This window comes from Copidosoma floridanum, unplaced genomic scaffold (assembly GCF_036245765.1).
Source record: "Copidosoma floridanum isolate Cflo_tuat_1 unplaced genomic scaffold, Cflo_Japanese_pri ptg000004l, whole genome shotgun sequence".
Taxonomy (NCBI): Eukaryota; Metazoa; Arthropoda; class Insecta; order Hymenoptera; family Encyrtidae; genus Copidosoma; species Copidosoma floridanum.
Genome location: NW_028321881.1, coordinates 20,836,284 through 20,858,099, shown reverse-complemented (window position 1 = coordinate 20,858,099; position 21,816 = coordinate 20,836,284). Strand labels below are relative to the sequence as shown.

General features: G+C 31.5%; 1 protein-coding gene across 1 annotated transcript in view; it reads right to left on the bottom strand.

The window, feature by feature from the left end:
- LOC106645715 (myosin alkali light chain 1) overlaps positions 1-21,107 on the bottom strand; it is a 90,906-nt gene extending 69,799 nt beyond the window's left edge. The window contains exons 1-2 of the mRNA XM_089597681.1: positions 21,039-21,107; positions 20,884-20,911 (exon numbers count right to left, since the gene is read on the bottom strand). Of these exons, the coding sequence (XP_089453807.1) occupies positions 20,884-20,911; positions 21,039-21,041 (31 nt within the window). The 5' untranslated portion in view covers positions 21,042-21,107. The remainder of the gene's footprint in view (positions 1-20,883; positions 20,912-21,038) is intronic.
- Positions 21,108-21,816: the final 709 nt, after the last annotated feature.

Below are 21,816 nucleotides of genomic sequence, written 5' to 3'. Positions count from 1 at the left end.
CAGCGTGGGGAAGTTTCTAACTGTCAGATTAAGGTTAAAAATAAAAGAAAAATAACATAAATCGTGGGGCAGCGTGAGGAAGAGTGGGGCAGCGGGGGAAAGAGTGCGGCAGCGGGGGAAAGGGTGGGGCAGGGTGGGAAAGCAAATCTTAGAAAACAGTGAGAATAACTATATATAATAGGAAGATATATACAGGTCGTTTTACGAAAATCGGCATATTTCAAGGACTAGAATAGACAAACGCTTAAAACGGATTTCTATTTGTATGATAAAATTTTCCGTATAGTCCATGACCACAATAAATAAGAATTTTTGTAGGCCCTGCTGGATCTGTACGAGAAAAATTTTTACGATGACTTTCGTATTATGTTTAAAAAGAAAAGGGTATTATTAAATCTTATTATAATCGAAGTAACGGGTCTGTTAATGAAAATATGACTTTGTTCTTACATTTATATCGAGTACTTACTGTTAATATTCGTACAAGTTACTAATCCTACACTATCCAAGTCGATAATCCAACATTAAGTAAAGATACAATGCGTTTTGAATCGTTATGGGCTAGATTTACAGGTTCTTAGCAAAAAAAGGAGCATTACGGGCCTTTTACAAAAATCGCTTTAATATTGTGACGCAATAAATGGAAACTAAACTTTGCTCTTGCACTCATATCATATAAAAAACAGCTGTTTGTTAATCCATCAACTTCTGAGTCGATAATCTAACAGTTCAAAAATATACCCGACGTTCTTTAGCGTTACGGGGTTTTGCAAAACGAGCGTTAAGAGCCTTACGCAAGCGTCGAAAATTTAAGATTGTAATGCACCCAATTCAAATTAAACGTTGCTCTGCACTTGCATCATATTAGAACGGCTATACTTTAACCAACCACTTTCAAAGTCGATGATCCAACTCCTTCAAAAGTAACATGATATTCTATAGCGTTAGGGACTCTGAGTTTTTATTTTGGGAGACACAATTTACGAATTTGCGAGCCTGTAGCACTGACTTACCAGGATGGAAAAAACAAAAAAAATTTCTGCAACGTCCTCAACCTCCATTTTATACAATACGTCTTAATTGGAACGCCTTAATTTAATTGTGTACATTTGTGAGCACAATTTTCGTTGAAATTTTAATTTATCAGATTTCGGTTCCGCAACTTTAACAACATCCAAGTCTTGCATACAGTTATTTAAGTTGTCTACAATGCGTAAAAATGTTAATTGCATTAATAAATTTGGAATTCCCTGCCACAGAAAAATTAAAAAATCCGTATTTTGATTGCGGGCTTGTCAAAACTGTAAATTTACGAGTGAGGCATTAGCCCATAACGTTAATTAAGTCTCTTTTTTTCATCTGAATAAAAGCGATACTTTTTTTATTTAAATTCTCTTGAGCTTTTAGAAGTAAACATCCCTTAAATATTTTAAAATTTTTTTGATTAATATCTCCTTTTACAACGTTGTAATCGACCGTTGCATGAAATATACCATTTTCGGTAGAGTAATCCATATACATTACATGTTCAGTTGATGAAAAAAGTTAATATCTTAAATTGTAATTGTTTACTAAGCAACGGAGTCATAGATTGACTTTATCTAACTGTGTCCAAAGCATTCCGATTCTACAACTCCGCTTAACCTAGCATTCAAACCTAAACACACTTATTGCATTTCTTTTTAGGATTTATTTAATCTCATGTTTACCGAATCACGTTAAATAATAGTTTTTAAAGTTTAAAACGTAACTGCACTTAAGAGATAATATCCAACGAGGAAAGCGACAATGGGTATAGAAAAGAAAAACAAGCACCCTCGATTTTAATACGAAATAGAAAATGGTGCTTGGGCACTGGATAAAATTTAGCAAGGTTAGCCTGTAGTCAGTACGTCAAGAAAGTGTAAAATACTGGACTCAATAATGAGAGTAAAGCTATGTATCCAATTTGCAGGCAAACAGCCGGGTTCTTCTGTTTAGATGCACCAAACGCATAATTGGTAATAACTAGGTCACCATTATTAGAAGTCTCGTAACTAAATCGGTCGTAGTGATAAAATTGTTCTTGCAGTGTCTTGTGTTAGTTACAATTTCAAAATAACTGATGTCTCTTTTTTTTTTTTTTTTTTTTTTTTACACAATACAGACTTTCCATGTTTTCAATCGACGGCTCCTACGAAAAATCGTACTCCAGAGGTTCCTACGAAGAAACGTACTCCCCGAGCCTTTCAACGAAGAATAGTATACGTCGGTATATTCCAGCGAAGTATCGTACGCGCAGATATATTCCGACGAAGAATCGTACGCGCAAATATTTTCCGACGAAGAATCGTACGCGCAGATATTTTCCGACGAAGAATCGTACACGCAGACATATTCCGACGAAGAATCGTACGCGCAGATATATTCCGACGAAGAATCGTACGCGCAGATATATTCCGACGAAGAGTCGTACGTGCAGATATATTCCGACGAAGAATCGTACAGGCCACTTCTTTCCGACGAAGAATCGTACGTGCACCAATATACTGACGAATAATCGTACAGGCCGCTACAATAACATTTACATAAAAAATACAATGAGAATAACTATGGTACCATTATCGTTATTAAGTCACATATTACCCAATTATATCACCCAATAACACAAGCGCCAATCCCCACACAACTAAGTGCACTTACTGGTCCCTTTATTTATTTAACATAAATTAAATAACACAAGTGCTAGTCCCCCCACAACCCGGGAAATTTACTGGTCCATTCACTTATTTAAAACACATTAAATAACACAAGCGCCAATCCCCACACAACCCGGAGAGCTTACTGGTCCCTTTTTTTATTTAAAATAAGTATAATAATAAGACAAGGGCCAATCCCTACACAACCCGGAGCATTCACTGGTCCATTCATTTATTCAAAATAAATTAAATAACACAAGCTCCAATCCCCACACATCCTGGAACGTTAACTGGCCACTTTGATTATTAATTAAATAAATTAAATAACACAAGTGCCAATCCCCATACAACTCAGTGCGCTTACTAGTCCCTTTATTTATTTAAAATAAATTAAACAACACTAGCGCCAATCCCCACACAACTAAGTGCGCTTACTGGTTCCTTTATTTATTTAACATAAATTAAATAACACAAGCGCCAATCCCCACACAACCAGGAGCGCTTACTGGTCCCCTCGCTGGTCCCTCTATTTATTTAAAATAAATATAATGATAAAACAAGTGCCAATCCCCACACAACCAGGAGCGCTTACTGGTCCATTCATTTATTTAAAATAAATTAAATAACACAAGCGCCAATCCCCACACAACCCAGAGTGCTTCCTGGTCACTGTAATAATCGATAAAATTTATTAAGTAACAACGCGAGTACTTATCACCTGACTATCCAGAATTGTTATTCAATGCTTTTTAATAATAATTAATGCTACTAGTAAGCGCCCTGGCTTATGTAGTGATTATCGCTTGCCTTATTACTTTATTGATTGTAAAATAAGTATGCGACACGTAAGCGCTCTGGGTTGTGTGGTGATTGGCGCTTGTGTAATTTAATTTATTTTAAATGAATTAATGGACCAGTTAATGCTCCGGGTTGTGTGGGGATTGGCGCTTGTCTTATTATTATATTTATTTTAAATAAAAAAAGGGACTAGTGAGCGCTCCGGATTGTGTGGGGATTGGCACTTTTGTTATTTAATTTAATTAATTAATAAACGAAGTGTCCAGTAAACGGTCCGGGTTGTGTGGGAATTGGCGCTTGTGTTATTTAATTTATTTTAAATAAATACAGGGACCAGTAAGCGCATTTAATTGGGTGGGGATTGGCGCTAGTGTTGTTTAATTTATTTTAAATCAATAAAGGGACTAGTAAGCGCTCTGGGTTGTGTGGGGATTGGCGCTTCTGTTATTTAATTCATGTTAAATAAATAAAGGGACCAGTAAGCGCACTGAGTTGTGTTTGGATTGGCGCTTGTGTTATTGAATTTATTTAAATAATGAACAAAGTGGCCAGTTAACGGTCCAGGATGTGTGGGGATTGAAGCTTGTATTATTTAATTTATTTTGAATAAATGAATGAACCAGTGAATGCTCCGGGTTGTGTGGAGATTGGCGCTTGTCTTATCATTATATTTATTTTAAATAAAAAAAGGGACCAGTAAGCGCTCTGGGTTGTGTGGGAATTGGCGCTTGTGTTATTTGATTTATTTTAAATAAATAAAGGGACTGTTAAGCGCACTTGTTGTGATGGCATTGGCGTTTGTGTTATTTAATTTGTTTTAAATAAATGAATGGACCAGTAAACGGTCCGGATTGTGTGGGGATTGGCGCTTGTGTTATTTAATTGGTTTTAAATAAATGAATGGACCAGTAAATACCCCGGGTTGTGTGGGGATTGGCACTTGTGTTATTTAATTAATGTTAAATAAATAAAGGGACCAGTAAGCGCACTGAGTTGTGTGGGGATTGGCACTTGTGTTATTTAATTCATTTTAAATAAATAAAGGGACCAGTTAGCGCACTTAGTTGTGTGGGGATTGGCACTTGTGTTATTGGGTGATATAATTGGGTAATATGTGACTAAATAACGATAATGGCACCATAGTTATTCTTATTGTATTTTTTATGTAAATGTTATTGTAGCGGCCTGTACGATTATTCGTTAGTATATTGGTGCACGTACGATTCTTTGTCGGAAAGGAGTGGCCTGTACGATTCTTCGTCGGAATATATCTGCAAGTACGATTCTTCGTCAGAGTATATCTGCGCGTACGATTCTTCGTCGGAATATATCTGCGTGTATGATTCTTCGTCGGAAAGAAGTGGCCTGTACAATTCTTCGTCGGAAGTCGGAAAGATGCGGACTGTACGATTATTCGTCAGTATATAGGTGCGCGTACGATTCTTCGTCGAAAAGAAGTGGCCTGTACGATTCTTCGCTGGAATATATCTGTGCGTACGATTCTTCGTTGGATATTTTGTGGAGTACGATTCTTCGTAGGAGCCGTCGTAATCATACTTTTTTTGACAAACTAAGTACATACTGTCCGTAAAAATCACAAGCAACAGTCTTTTTTACTCTTACTTTTTGTACTTTTTTATGGACATTAAAATAAAGCTCATAGTCAGGTTCTTCATTCTATACTCGGTCCAGTGTTAAGTTACATAAATTCATTGCTCATACCAGTAAAAGGTGTTATTTCTTTTTTTTTACTGAATGGCTGTACTCTGCAGTTCAAATTCTTAGACTTATTTACAAGAAAGATTTAGAAATGAAGTTAACATATTATTTTATTGGTTCTATATGCATAAATTAGCCAATATAATGATCTCGTGCTTCTCTTTTATAGTTAACAGCCGTATAATTAGTATACATAATGAAAATTAGCTTGGATCTAAATTGGGTTTTTTTGACATAGTCACATCAATAACATGATGAAAAACAATAAATCTTTGCTATAATATTTATTAAAATTTTTGATGAACTTCCATAAAATCTTGAAATTTAAAGCAATGTACAATGAAAAAAAAAAAAAAAAAAAAAAAAAAAAGAAACAGTTTTGGAAGACTAGTGCAAAAAATTATAAAATAGAATAAGTAAGACCATTTGTTAAACTATCGTCTTTGTATCTTTGCATCTCTGATTTAAAATAATAATCCCTTTCTGTCTTTTATTAGACTTTTTTTTCAGTTTTTCTTAGTCCTCAGTTAGTTTTTTAGTTTCAAGTACACCACTCCAGTGAAGAGGCATTTCTATGGAAATTTTATGCTGGATTGTGTTACTAGTTTTAAATTTTTTATTGTTGAGCAATTTTTAGTTTCATGTAAAAAAATAATAAATATCGTAAAGTCGTATACTATTATTATATTATGTGTATTTTAAGGGAACTAAATAAACAAATTATTAAATAATTGAGATAGTACCCTTTTAAACACGTGGCTAAATTTATGCAAAAAAGCAGTTTTACATAATATAATTTACAAGGCACGACTGATATGAGAAAGTATTTTACTGTTATAACCACACTACGTTGAAAGTAAGTAAATTTTATTGTAGGAGAAGCAAGTCTCAGAGCACAATGATTATCGCCCTGAGCTTCGTCCCGAAGATATTCGTTTCTGTTCTAAACAAGCTATTATTTTATCATTTTTTGTGATTTATGGCGTTAATTTCAACTTACACACAAAAGTTTTTAATCCAAAAAATCATACATATGAAAGATCTCAGAGTTTTACATTAACTTTATGACCTAAAATATAAAGCGAGTAGGTAAGATAGAAAAGAACGATAACTTAGCGATTTTTCGGCAATTTTTTGCGGCTTAGAGCGCCAATTTGACGTTATAAGTAAGTATGTTAAATAAAAAAAATCATCTCTTGACGAGGTCTACAACTCTTACGTTCAATTTTTCATTTAAAATACAAAAAAAAAGTTAAGATAGAGGAAAACGACGTTTTAATAATTTTACGAGCACTTTCTGCCAATTGGCTCATGGAAAGTGTGGGTTGTATCTAACTTCAAAATGTTTTAGGCGAAGAAGTTGCACTTTAATGGGTTCTACAACTTTCATATTTAATTTGATAATCCCAAACGTAAAAGTTAGATAAGGATGAACCATATTTTTGAAATTTTTCAGCACTTTTTTTTCACTGAAAGTAGCATCTGAAAGTGACTGCCTTTTTTTCTGTAACAAGAAACCTTGCCGATTTTAAATCGTCACTTTAAAAATTAAATACAAAGCTCTCTGTCAAATTTCCGCCCAATTCAACAAAAACTGCATGAGTTAGTCAAAAAACTTGATTATGCCCATACATACATACTGTCTCGGACGTGGCTTGGCTCAGTCAAGTCAGCGCCCGTGTGTTGGCACACCGGCGTACAACTGACGACAAAATAGTGCATCTAAGAGTGCAATTAATATAGCCGCTTCTGGGGAAGGCAGTGGATAAGCAATCAGCGTACAGTTTCGCAAATCCTTAGTCGATCATGTTCGAGCCCAGCTCCGCCTTTTCGGTGGAGGTACTTACTACAATATTTCGGACACTATAATCCATTTATTTTTATAGATCAGAATTACCTGCTCCCCATCTACACGAAAATCTCTGAAGCTTGTTTCGTAACAATTAATACACCCTTGCGCGAAGATCCAGGATCGCAATTTTTCTTTTACTAAATTTTTTTTTACACAAAAACAAATAGGTTTCAAAGTAATTTACGTTTTTTGCTCTGGCAAAAATGCAGTGCACTCCTAAGTATCAGTCTTGCCTAATGAAATGCTTTAATAAACATCATCAAACAGCTACCGCAAGACTTTTTCTATTTAAAAAGATTGTTGAAATGTTTAGAAGATAACAAGTAGTCAATATAATTATCCAACAGCTTAAGATGTATTGTAAAATACAATGTCGTTTGATCTTATGTATACACATAAGTTGAACATCTTTTTTTATTCTATATATTTATCATCATATAAATATATGGATTTTTCATGCACAGTGAATATACTATAATGTATATACACGTATTTATAAAATAGTTTTCCACGTTCAGTGAGGATTTTACTTTCACCACTCACCTTGTATGGATTTGGGTGCACCGTAAAACAACGTGTTATTTCACCAATACATTAGCCTTTGAAGGAGCCAGCAAATATAAGCAAGCTACTATGAAGGGTCATTATAAATGCCTAGACCAGTAGAATTAGACGTTGGGACGTTCGCTCTGACCAAGAAGTACCAACTCTTTTTTTTTTTATCTCTTCGTAATGTTGTTTTAAATAACATATGTCATTTGAAACAAAAACAGCTGAAAGTTTCATTATTTATGAGCAATGAAGTATCTGAAATCGGACTTTTTTTCGGCATTTATTAAATACGCAAAAAAATATGGGTTGCACAAAAAAATGTTCTACATGAAAGTTGTAGCCTACTTAATTATCTACAACTGGAGAAAAAGGATATACTACGACCAATAATTAAGTTGCAGATTTAAGAAAAACCACTAAAATCTTAAAAATCTTTGTTATTAAATAACTATTGTTACAAGTTAGTTAGGATGTCCAAACTTTACAGAAATGTTGCTGAAGACACGTAGAAACAGTATTCCAAAAATTAAATCGATCAGCCCAATAGTTTGTGAGCAATTCACTTTGCAATTAAAAAAAGTCGAAAAGTTCGGTTGTTTATAAAAATTTTCTGGGGGATCTTCAATTAGCGTCCTCAATTTCACACGCTCAGATGATCGTTGAATTTAATATTAAAAGAAAAATTACGATTTTTAAATAATCAGTGGCTATTTTTCCATACATACGGTTTTAGGTTTAATTAATAAGTAAATAAATTTTTTAATTTTCAAAACTGAGTAGTGATTGTTTGGTATTGCTAGAATTTTTTTGTAAATTAAAAAAAAAGTTTTCTACGACCAATAAAAAGGGAGTTTCGGTTTATTTTTTTTAAAACCGCTGTGGCTTTGCTAATTGACATTCAAACTAGAAATTTTAGCGTAATGAAGTAGAAACGTTTTACTTAATGATGATTATACTTGAAATACCGTACGACCTCCTTTTTTGATGTTGCAATGAAGTTAAGTACAGCATTATTCCGTACCATGCCCATTGGCGGTGCGGGGGGGGGGGGCTGGAGCCAGCCTGTCGATGGTGGCTCGGCTATACTTGCCAGAGCTGCCGAGAGTACTTTTTGTGCACATTTCTTTAAATTGGAGACAGCGGAAAACCTTGCAGTATCTCGGCTTCTACTGCACCAAGACAATTTTTTTTTTAATGTGGGGTAGCTCTTTAAAATATCAACAATGGCAGTTAGTACATTCTTATCGGAGCACCCTTATAATTTTTATTTTGCCCGTATATTTTGTCGTATAAACTTATACTTTTTTATGGGAAAATAATAAATTGTGTATATGTATGAATTTCGATTGCCCTTATCTTCACTTAAATTTTCAGACATACTTTCTGTTTATGTAACATCTGTTTTGTAAGCTGTTTCTCTACTCTTACACAACTGTCCTCGACAAGATAAACATATATCAGAACATTTTAGACTATACTTTCTGCAGCTACAAACCGAAGAACGAAATCCTTTTTGACACCTACAAAATATAAATTCCAGCAAATTTTTTGGAAACATTGGTTCGACATTACAAAGTGGATGTAATCCTCTATCAGTAAGCTTTTATCCCCACTTTTAAGCCTACATTGTATACCCAACCACTGTTGTACCTGATGATAAACTCTGAAGCCATGTTGAAAAACAATTACATCTGTTGGTTGGTTTTTCTAATTTAAAACTTTTTTCGGTTGTTAATTTCTGAAACAGGTAATATTTCAGATAGTGTAATGTTGGTTTATGCTGCAAGCCATACAATTTGAATACTATTGTTTTAGTATTATCTGCTACAATAGTTAAGGATGTGGAATTTTCGTAAAAATGTAATACAAGGTTTTGTAATGCAAAATAACTTTAAGAAGTTGTTACTTTTTGTTGTTACCAACTGTGAAAAATGTCTAGTTCGGAAACATCGCACCAACAGTAGGTAGAACTCAAACTACACACGATACACTAACGCACAATTTGCTATGTATATGTTGTAAACAGTTTAAGATAAATAGACATTTTGAAAAAATAATATAAATATAATTTGTAATTTTCCCATAAAAAAAGTACAAGTATATATTTATACGACCAAATATACGGGCAAAATGAAAATTATAAGGGTGCTCCGAAAAGTAGGTACTTACCGCCATTGTTAATATTTCAAAGAGCTACCTCTCATTAAAAAAAAGTGTCTCCGATTTAAAGATATGTGCACAAAAAGTACTCTCGGCAGCTCTGGCAAGTAGCCGAGCCACCATCAACAGGCTGGCTCCCCCCCCCCCAACCGTTAATGGGCATGGTACGGAATAATGCTGTACTTTATTGCAACAACAAAAGAAGAGGTCGTACGGTTTCGTTTGAACCACATAGTCTCATTTTCTTGAAAAAGAAACTATGTGGTTTAGTGTTATGAGTCTTAAGTATATTGAATATTGAAAAAAAGGCATGTGTAGAGGATATAGTGTGCTTGTATTGAAAGTGCCGCCATCTATGCATATGCACCTCTTGATACAATGATTTAGATGTGTTAACATTCGCTTGTATACTATTGGTCGTATTAATTTTTAAATAATATAAAATTGTAAGGAAGTAAAATATTTGTAAGAGTGCCAGAGCTGAAACGAAATTATAAACGGGATCAAAAGGCAGAAGTAGGAATATTAGTAGGGTATGAAAGTGTTGGTTATAGAATACTTATTAATAATAAAATTATAATTGCTAGACATGTTGATATTGTAGAGGAGGATGTTAAATTGTAATGGTGAAGAAAATGAAAATTTTTACAGTAAAGAAAATGATAATAATGATAGTAGCGATAATAATTTGGTTTTTGATGAAAACATTAAAACTGTAAAGACTAATGAAACTACAAATAAAAATAATAGTATAGTAAGAAGGTCTAGTAGAACGCGTAAAGAAAGGTATAAACCAGAAAATTGTGCAACATGTATTTACGTAAATTATTTTAGTGCAAAGATTCCACAAAATTACAATGAAGCAATAAATAATGAAGAGTGTGTAAATTAGAAAGAAGATATGGATAAGGAAATAAATTGCATTATTAAAAATAAAACTTATGAATTAGTAGATAAACCAGAAAATAAGAAGATTGTTGATTTAAAATGGGTGTATACCGAGAAATCAGACAATAGATATAAAGCTAGATTAGTTGTACGAGGTTTTGAACAAAAAGAAAATTGATGACATATATTTACCTGTAGCAAAAACACAAACTCTAAAAATTTTATTGGCTTATTGTTTACAAAATAATTTAATTATTAATCGAATGGATGTGAAATCAGCTTTTTTGAATGGAAATGTAAAATCTGAAGTGTATGTTAAACAACCAAAAGGTTATAATGATGAAACAGGCAGAATATGCTGGTTAAAAAAAGCACTATATGGTTTGAGAGAGCCCTAAACCGTGGTATGAGTGTTTGGATACATATTTAAAAAGTTTGGATTTTTAAAGAAACGAGAATGATTATTGCTTGTATTATAAACATGATGGATATGATTCAATTTATGTAATTATCTTTATGGGTGATTTATTACTATGCAGTAAAAGCCAAATCAAACTTAACGAAACTAAAAGGGTATTAACAAATAAATTTAAGATGAAAGACATTGGTTGTGTCAATACATATCTTGGTATAAACATTGATTACGGTCGTAAAAGTGGTATAATGATATTAGGTCAGGAAAGATGTATAAAAGTATCATGTAATAAACGCAAAATTATATGAAACTCTAATGGAGCAAAACTTAAAATGTGAGCCCGCATGGTCAGCATCTGAATTTACAAACTACAGAAATTTGATAGGAGCAGTTCTATGTATAAGCTCAAGAACAAGACCAGATATCAGTTATAGCATAAACTATTTAAGTAGATTTGAAAACAGTTCAAATCAAACTCATTACAAATATGCAATAAGAATTTTAAAATATTTGTATTTAACAAAAGATATTAAGTTAATGTGTGAAAGAAATTTCAAAGTAGAAATCTTGACTTTTTCTGTGGATGCAGACTGGGCAGGTGATGTATTTGATAGAAAATTAACTACTGGTTATGTTATAAAGCTGTTTAATAATGTAATATATTGGAAATCTAAGAAACAAGAAAGCGTAACAAAATCTTTGATAGCAGCTGAGTATGTGGCCTTTTGTCTGAAAGTGTAAGTGAAATCTTGTGGATAAGAGAAATATTAAAAGACTTCTTTATTTTTTTTAATGAACCAATAAATGTTTTTGAACGTAACTCTGGTGCGATTAGTATTGCTAAATTTGGAAATTCTACGAAAAACTCGAAATATATCAAAACACATTCTTACTTTGCAAAAGAGAATCGTTCAAAGGATACAATTGTTATAGTTAAAGTAAACTCAGAAGATAATGAAGCAGACATTTTTACTAAGGCATTAGGAAAAATTAAATTTGTTAAGTTTAGAAAGGATTTAAGATTGATTTGAAATAAAAACATGATTAATTTAAATTTCTAACACGATAAAATTTTAAATTTAAGGAGGCGTATTAGGGTGCCTGTACATGGGCGTCTTAATGTCTTAAGACTGTAAGCCAAACCTATGGCGGGTGATTCAATTCAAAGTGACGTTAACTGAATATTGATGTAGTTTGTTTTAAACAAGATAATAGGCATCCTGTTCATAACAAAACTATGTTACGTGATTGCATTATAATATTGGAAAGATATTTAGCCACCAAAACTAAAAAAAATTTTGTTAACGCTGAGTCGTTAAAAAGAGAGGTTATGTTGAAAAAATTATTGTATTAACATGAATTGTAGAAACTTTTCATTTGATGCCTTAAAAAACGTTCTAACGTTATAATGTAATCAGGTTACATAGTTTTATGATGAATAAAGTGTCTATTTTCTTCTTTAAAACAAGTTATATCGGTATTCAGTTAACATCAGTTTGAATGAATCACCCGCCATAGGTGTGGCTTACAGTCTTAAGACATTAAGACGCCCATGTACAGGCACCCTTAGAATATAAGTAAATTTGAAATTACGCGCGCGGCACTGGGATGCTAAGGCATTGAGCATGCGTAGAAGCTCTCGAGTTCTGTGATTGGTACATGTTTGATGACGATACGTATATTCATAGTGTATAGACAACCGTTGCTGACGAAAGATGCCTGATGTAATACATGGAGTATTAATATTTATAAATTCAAGTCTGTTATAAAAGATGTTGTGAAGTATTTATTTTCCCAGGCTCATTTTATTTTTAACAGATTTCACTAAATGAGGAGCTGGAAACGAAAAGGGCGCATAAGTTGAGAAACACGTAAAAGTATTGTCCAAGGAGTAAATTTTTCAAACTCACCATATCGATTTTTAAAAAATACTAGCTTGTATAGAATGAAAATTCACACCTTTTTTACATTTACAACTTTTTGAATCAAGTCGTACTTTTTGAGATAAGAAATAAAAACCGCATTTCTTGAAAACTCAAATTCAATCACTTTTAAAAACATAAATTGCTGTTTCTCAGTCAATTATGATCGAAATCGTTCGAAATTTAGTACGGGTACGTGGAATGCCTCAGCGCTGGCGATGAATTAATCAGATTTAGTTGAATTTTTTATAATTAATTATTATTTAATTAGAAGTAGGTAGTGCACGGATTACGAAGGTTGTCAACTTCAATGAAATAAATTGTGCGGGAAAGTTTCAGCTTGACAAAACTTTCAGCGACAAAGTTGTTCCTCAATATTCGAAGAAGTTTTCCTAAAAGTTTCAAATCGATTTATCAAAAAACAGCCGAGATAGAGAAATTTTTGTAACAACGTGCACGGATGGTAGGCAATAAGCTGTCACCGGCATGCAGCAGACGGCCTAACCTATGATGGTGTTGTTGAGCTGGGCGACCGCCGTGGCTCAGTTATTGTCAGCTGTGCACGTTCTATTTATACAAAGTTCTCTATCTCGGCTAGTAACACAGAAATATAGAGCCGTTATATGCACAAGTCGTCAGAATAGTTGCAAAATAAATGTAAAAAAATGCGATATAATGGTAACTGCTTCCTCTGACGAAACGCTACCTGCCTCATGGAGTACTAGACCAACTACATATGACTTGCAGTTGAAAACAATAAATAGCCTGACTTAGTTTTCTATACTTAACAATATATATATATATATATATATATATATATATATATATATATATATATATATATATATATATATACATTCTACGTTCTTTATTCTTATCAAATGGACCGATTTACAATCAAAGCTCTGTACACCCTGTACCTACGTCTTAAGTCTTTTTTAATTTAAAAGTGGTAAACTAGTGCACCAATAACACCAATAAATGTTTCGCTATGAGGCTCTTTTACAGTCAAGCTTAAATCAGATGGCGCCAGGGTACGTCGCGGCTGTCATGGCCGTCTCACTCACACAACATTACTTTTCAGTATTGTATGTATACAGGAAATTAAAGTGTAGTGGTAAAGCGCAATATTTAAAATTTTGAAATGAATAAGGAAGACAAGAAAGAATATTATGGGAGCTTAAAAGTTTCAGAATTGAAGAAGCTTTTAAAAGGGAAAGGAGCAAGAGTCAGTGGAAGAAAAGTAGAACTCGTGGACAGGTAAATGTACATTTTAGGTTATATTTACAAGGCTATTTATGTATTTGTTTACTAATGATTGGTCTCCCAATTGCTTCGAGCCACTTTTTTTTATCACACTATCAGAAGGAAATTTACATTTCACTTTCTTATCGCAGGATATTACACTGCACTTCATTTTTCCTACTATCTTTAAACGTAAATGCAAACAACAGCAATCATTTACAAAGGTTATGTCTTCTGCTTTGCTCATCACACAGATAGGCTCACGGACACAATACACAACTGTAAATTTGACGTTGTGTAAGTGCGACGGCCATGACAGCCGCGACGTGCCCTGGCGCCATCTGATTCAAGCTTGACTGTAAAAGAGCCTCATAGAAATAATGTGCAATTTTTAGCCATGAATAAAAAATAATAAAAGCTACAACTACCTATAATGTAGCTGCTACTTTGTGTAAAAAATATCTATAAATTACAGGTATCTTTACCGTTGGAAATCAAAAGAAATATTATAACATAAATCTGGGTTGCTAAAGTATTATTGGCAAAAGAAAAAAATTTTTATCAAAAAAGTAAGTTATACTTATTTTTTACCAATGCTTATAACGATGTTATAGATAATTATAGCTGTCATTATTTATTATTGTAGCTATTATTAAACCTGCTCTTTGAGGCCAAAAATTTTTTACTGAGGTTCCCGTTACTACTTAATATGTGATACATGTTGAAAAATACCTAATAAAGACTGTGTACACTAATTAAAAACTTTGTGTAAGACGATTTAGTTAGCAAGCGTAGAATACGCTGGGTAACCAGCGCTGACAATGCCAGCTGTTGGAAGTCAATTTGAAATGCGGTGTTGCACAAGCGAGTACGCTTATGCATAGCCACGCTAAATAGACCGTTTTATTTTTAAGTTTGGTAATAAATTAGGTATTTCGGTAATAAAGTAAAGAATGTATTTTTTATACAAAAGTAGAAGCTTAGGTAGGGGGACTACAGATTTTAAGGAGAAAAATCTAGTTTTAACTATTTGAATGTACTATTGTTTCGTACACTGTTTCCGCTATTCCTCGTGAAAAAAAGTGCCAAAGAGAAAAGTCTGTCGTTTGCATCACAAATAATTCTGCTGTTGTTACAGCTTTAAAATATCGATGGATGCAATGTTTTACAACAAAACAAAAAGATCAGATAAAAGATCGTTACTGTTGTGTGTTGTTGGTTATACAAATTTAAAAACAAGAATTTCTCTTTTCAAACAGGTTTTTTAATTTACAGCCTTTCTAATATTGCTGTAATTGTTGATCTGATGGCCTATTCTAAATCATTGGCTCTCTAGTTTTTGAATGACTACTTTCTAAATTTACCCTAATGCATATTGCTGCTAAATGTTTTTACAGACTCAATCCTGCTTTACAATTGCATAAAGAATTTTTTTTAGTCCGGTCTTCATGTAGCTAGCAAAGTATGATAATGTAAAATTAAATGCTTATTGAAACAACTATTAAGACATACTTTATACGTTTATGAGAAAAATTGTACAAACAATTTTTTATTTTTTTGACAAAAAAAATTTATGTAAACAAAATATTTATATAACCTAGTTTTGTATACCTCTATTTAAACGTTACAATCATTAGTATTCGACTTTTCGCTTGCAGCTCCAGGGGTTTCTTTTCAAATCCGTCCTTTCAAACAACGAGTCTGATCGTCTCAAATTTTCTCTAAAGTGTTACTAACATACGAAAACTGTCAGCAAGTTTACGATCTTTGGAGAGGCTTTCTTCGCGAAAAACGTTGGTTTCTACTTTTTGAATACCTGATTTTAAAATAACAACCATATTTTTATCTCTAAAATTTATATTTTATTTTTAATTTACAAATAAAAAACGTTATTTTCTATTGGCTTTGCTATGACACATACGTTTCGACGACACCGCTATTCAAATGAAAAATCCAGGAGATGGCGTTACTAGTTCGCGCCAAAGATAATTACCTAGCGTATAGAGAAAAATCGTCTCAATTAGGATCAATACGAAGCAGACAAATTGTAAAGACAATGGCTCTATGGGGGAGGTATACTCATAGATCTGTTCATGAAAATTGAAACTGGAGAAACTGTAATTCGAGGATGTTAATTAATTGTTTATAATCTCAATTGTTAAATTATTTAATAATCAAAGTAAATTTTTATTTGAATGTTGGCTTGTCATGGACAATTAAATGTTTAAAAACTATGTACTAACTTAAATTAAGAGATATTTTTTGTGATTTAAACGTTTTAGCTTTACAATAAATGAGTAATTTGAGTGAATAGAAGTGTGATTGCCAAGGCTTTCTCTATTTTTAATCTTATCAGTAACATACTTATAAAACTTGATCTAGTTACTGCTAAAATTTTGTTTTCTACTTAAGGACGTTCGGTAGAGATAGAACCCTGTGATGAATCTTTTTGAAATTTTAACCAGACGTTCTTATTGTTGTTACAATGAAGCTGTTAAAATTTCGAGAGGTTTGTCTGTTTCGTTTCCAAGATATTGAATTTCAAAGTTCAGTCATTTTAACACGATCGCTTATGGGGAAACTTATAAAAACTCAGTTTTTAAAAAATTGGCTTGATGAATGTCTCCAATTTTTTTATACTTCACAGATAATGTTATTAAGTATATGTACACAAAGTTTCGCGACGATCGTCTAATTAGTTTATAAATAAAAAAATTAAATAATAGTTCGACAAAAACGCAAGGGCAACGTCGCAAGAAGCGGGAGATTCAAAATATTCCAGGACGTAAATCAGTAAATATTTGAATATTATGGTAGATATTTATGTATTTCTGTATAAAACATAAGCTTATATATGAGTGTGAGTGTATTTACATAGGTTTCACCCGTACCCATAACAAAACAATGTATTAAAATAACACATACTTATTTTTCTTAACAAAATTTTTAATTTTTAATTTTTATAAAATACAATTTTTTACACAAGATAACAAAATCACATGCTTGTAGTAATCGCAGAGACTAGAGTCTGTCCTAATTATTTAACATATCACTTTCAATGAGACTTTTCAAGTCACATAAAAATTCAAGAATTTTATGTACGAGTACATTAGCTTTTTTTTTGATAAAAGGATTTTGTTCATTTAATAAAAACGATCTTAAACTAGCGTCACCTTCCATAAATTTATTAACAATTACGTTAAAATCTACTCTACGAATGAGAGCTGCGAATATAATTGTATGTACCTACATCTGTCACAAGTCTTTTTAATTATTTACTGATTTTCATTACATTGTTATAACGAATAAAAATCAATTACTTACATTTTTAGCACGAATGCGTTCCAAATATACACATACGCTGCCGTAACTGACGCAGCAGACGAGCAGACAGTGCAGACACTGCAGTGTGCACAACACCTGATGTGTGTATATATGTGTGTACATGAACACTCACACATTGGTGACCCATGCGGCGATGCCAAGTCTTCACTCATCGCTACTTCCCCCTTGCCCCGAAAGTGGTTCCCCCCCCCCGCTATCTCTACCGATCGTCCTTAAAAACCTTTATTTATGGTTTACATAAAGATAAATCTAATATTGAAATTAACATTGTTAATATTAAAACCGTAAAATTGATCATCGATGCTTGGATATGCTTTAAAACTGTTCGTATTAACAATAACATAAATTTCTCAGCTCTTATTTTCCTGTACATTCATAGAATCTTACCATGTCACTGTTTTTGAAAGATTGCTTGGGTAGTGTAAAAGCTCCATGTTGCTTTCACATATTTACTCTATAGGTATACTGATGTATACATTTTTATACGTAGTAGTTAAGCTTAACTCTCGTATGGTATTGAACTTTAGTAGCTAAAAAACGAGGTGTAAATGTTCATTATCGTTTAATTAAATCGTCAAATTCTTAAATTCTATAGAATTTGTTGACTTTTGTTTATAATATGAGAAAGTATATATTTTTTCCCAAACAAAATACTGTAAATGATTTTTTTCAAGTCTTGTTTACAAAATCTATAAATATTTCATAGACAGTTTGTAAACATTAAAAATTTTTTCAGCTTTTTTCATTGAATGATTTTCCGATTTACGAAGCATGAAAACTAAAAACTGCAACACAAGGTCTTACGACAAGCTTTATTTTTCTGTACTTATTTGCAAGAAAAAACACTTACAACAGAAAACTACAATAACGAAAGAATGCTTATCCAATTCTGAGCAGACTAGTATTCTGTAGAATATTATCATAAACTAATAATATCAAGTATGAATCAAAATTTGAATAGATGATTTATCCACATACGCTGAATGTACGTAAAAAATGGCATCTTTTGCTGTTTAAATATGTCAAGCCTATACGACAGAATCCATTTTTATAAAATTTATTACATAAAGTTTTCTACTTAATATTTTTATTAAAAATTTTGCCAACGCATGTATAAGTTATACAAAAAAATATTAAAAATTAAGTAAACCAGAATTATTGACATTTTTCACAAATTTTTATCCTCTTAAGTTTCCAACTTTAGATTTTAAAACTTTACTAATAAATTTCTGTGCAAAAATGACTTGCAAGAAGATTGCACTATTATAAACAGTTTATACATAGCTTGTTTCACAGATAAAAATTTTGACCAGTCAAAAAAAAAAATTTTTATTTTAGCTTTGATGAGCTAGTACTCACTTAATGTAGCAATTCAATAAATTATTAAAGTTTTTATGGAAAAGAAACAGTATTTGCAATAGTGTGTCAAAGTAAAAAAAATAAAAAGCATTAAACAACATTCATGAAGTAAAATCCTTTTTTGACTGGAAATCAACAGAAAGTAGTAGATATACGTATTTATTGTATATTCCTTCGCAAGTGACATCATTTTGTTCATAGAGTTGTACCATAGCACAATTTCGTGATATAAATTTAAATATGAGAATTTTTAAGGAAATCTAAGAATACATTTATCGTGGTACCGCTCCTCTTTTAGGCATGCCTCCTACACGCTCTCTTAGTCTTAAAATATCTTAGTGGCAATCGCATACATTTTTGTGTAAGGTTTTCCAAGAAAATACTATATTTGGGAACCATAAAAATAAGCTTTTACTATTAATAAATTGTTTATATTTTATTTTTCTAAATTTATTTATTGTCAAATCATGTTCAACTTTTTCCAACAAGCTTTTTGCTGACTAATGGCTAAAATATAACTTATTAACATTGAAAGTATTTTTCTTGATAGAAAAGTCAAAATATGTTTAGCTATACTATGTTTTAGTCTTCTTTTTATTACAAACGCAAGTATAAATAAAAGAAGTCATTGAGCAAAGTTCTTATTCGAGATTTCAGTAATTAGCCGAAATAAGTTAGTAGATACAAGATCTTAACGACTAAAAAGACAAATCGTAAGATTAATTAGAACTATGGAATAATTGAGGTCATATTAATGTTTTCTGTTGCATAGAATTTTTAAATAAAAATTTAATGAAGACTTAAGTAAAGATATTAAAAGGTGGTTTGCATCATCTTTATTTTTCTTCTAATGGAAACAATGAATCTTTAATTTGAGAGAAGATGGGACCAAAAAAACTTATTTTTAGCATCTTTTAGGCTCATTAATACAAAAGAATTAATGTACTGGGTCACATTTATTTTATTAGTTTCCATGTCTCGCAGACAAATATATTTCTAACAGTAAAATATTACTTTCATTTTCTCACATATCTTATTTTGTTGCATAAGGTGCTAATAGTAAGAAATTAATAGAAAATGTTTATGAAGAACTTGAAGAATAGAACATTACTTGAAAAACGGAACTCATTTTTAACGATAATAAATATTTAAATTATCTAATTGCTTTTCCTTGGTAACCTTGCAGCTCTGTAAAATTATTTTCAGTATTTTTCAAAATAAAATTATTGGTCAATCAGTGAATCAGAAAAATTCGTAAACATATTTTACATGTCACATATTGCAAACGTACATCGTGCATTAAATGGAAATTTCTATTCAAAAAATACGAAAAAACTTTTTAATACCTAATATATAATATATTACACTGACAAATTAATTTTATTGTTCCTTAATAAATGGGAGATCAGAAAAAAAAATAAAATTGAAATGCCGAAAAAAAAAACTAATTATGTATTTAGTTTCACTGAAAACTGATAAAGGTGATTAAAACTACTACGAAACATTGGTCCACTATATAAAGTAAAAGTTTGAAGGAACTATAATGACATTTCTCATCTTCCACTAAATTTTTCAATATTCATATTAAGGTCAGTAAACTGTGACTGGTATACTAATTTTAAAATTACATGTTATACTTTTTGTCTATGTATACATTATTCATTTAGCTTGTAATGAAATCAAAGCTACAAAATGAGGGCATTATGGAAATGCAGGTACAAGATGATTATTTAATAGATCTTACGTTATTTTGTTATTTATATAAGCTATTACTGTTTGGAATTTTTTTCGAACATTCAACTTATTTTCATTGTACATAAAGCTCCAGTTTGTATTGAAAAATGTTTTACTTTTTTGTTGTCTAACATTATAGCAATAGATACTTTATGAATAGCAATAATCAAACTAAAATTAAATAAATGAGTATAAGAAGACAAAAAATGTACTTACTCTCAAGATCTTTAGAAGACAAGTCAGCCTGAAAAAAATGATTTATCGGATTATTTAGTTATAATCAAGTAATAGTACATCACATTTATGATTGATCAATGTTATCCTGTAATATGTACATCTTATACATTGTAACAAACATTTTAAGGACATACCATTGTTATACTTTTTTGTCTCTAGATGTTCCCGAAACTATACTAAATTCAAAACTGCGAGTTAGACGCGAGTCGCATATTCATTTTATAGTAACGATGACGCAATGAACGAGGCACTGTCTGAAATATTTAAGAGTCATGACCGGGACAGAGTTATAGTCGGTCGGAAATGGAATTTGTTTTTGTTATTAGAATTATTATTTCGTGATGATTTTTTTTATGACTTTCAATCTTAGATTATTTATATTTTAATTAATCCTTTAACCGTACAACTTCTACTAAAAGATTTAAGTCCATCAGATTTTTCTACAAGATAAAAATAATTCTTAAGTTTGAAAACATTAAATTTTATACATTGTTTTTAAGATTTTTTATTTATTTCAGATTTTTTTAAATTTTAATTTGAATAAGTAAAAGATGGTAAATAATTATAAGTATCCGAGGTTCTTGTAATGTACACTAGTTAATACAGTAATTTGATAAAGAGTTTTGCATAAAATATGTGTACATCAATGTACGCATTTAATAATATTATCACAAAGTTCTATGGAATTCAATACTTTTTGAAATGAGTTGCAACTATATTAAGAGTCAATAATTATTTCAGAATGTCAACATAATTTACGAAAATATTTACCTCTTGTTGAAATAGCATCATTGTACTACACATTTGCTTACAAAGTAAAAATATAAGTTTCACACGCTACGATTATTTATGAAAAATTGTGTATATGTTCTTTTAATAATTCATTCAAAATTTTTTCTAATACTACTAAAG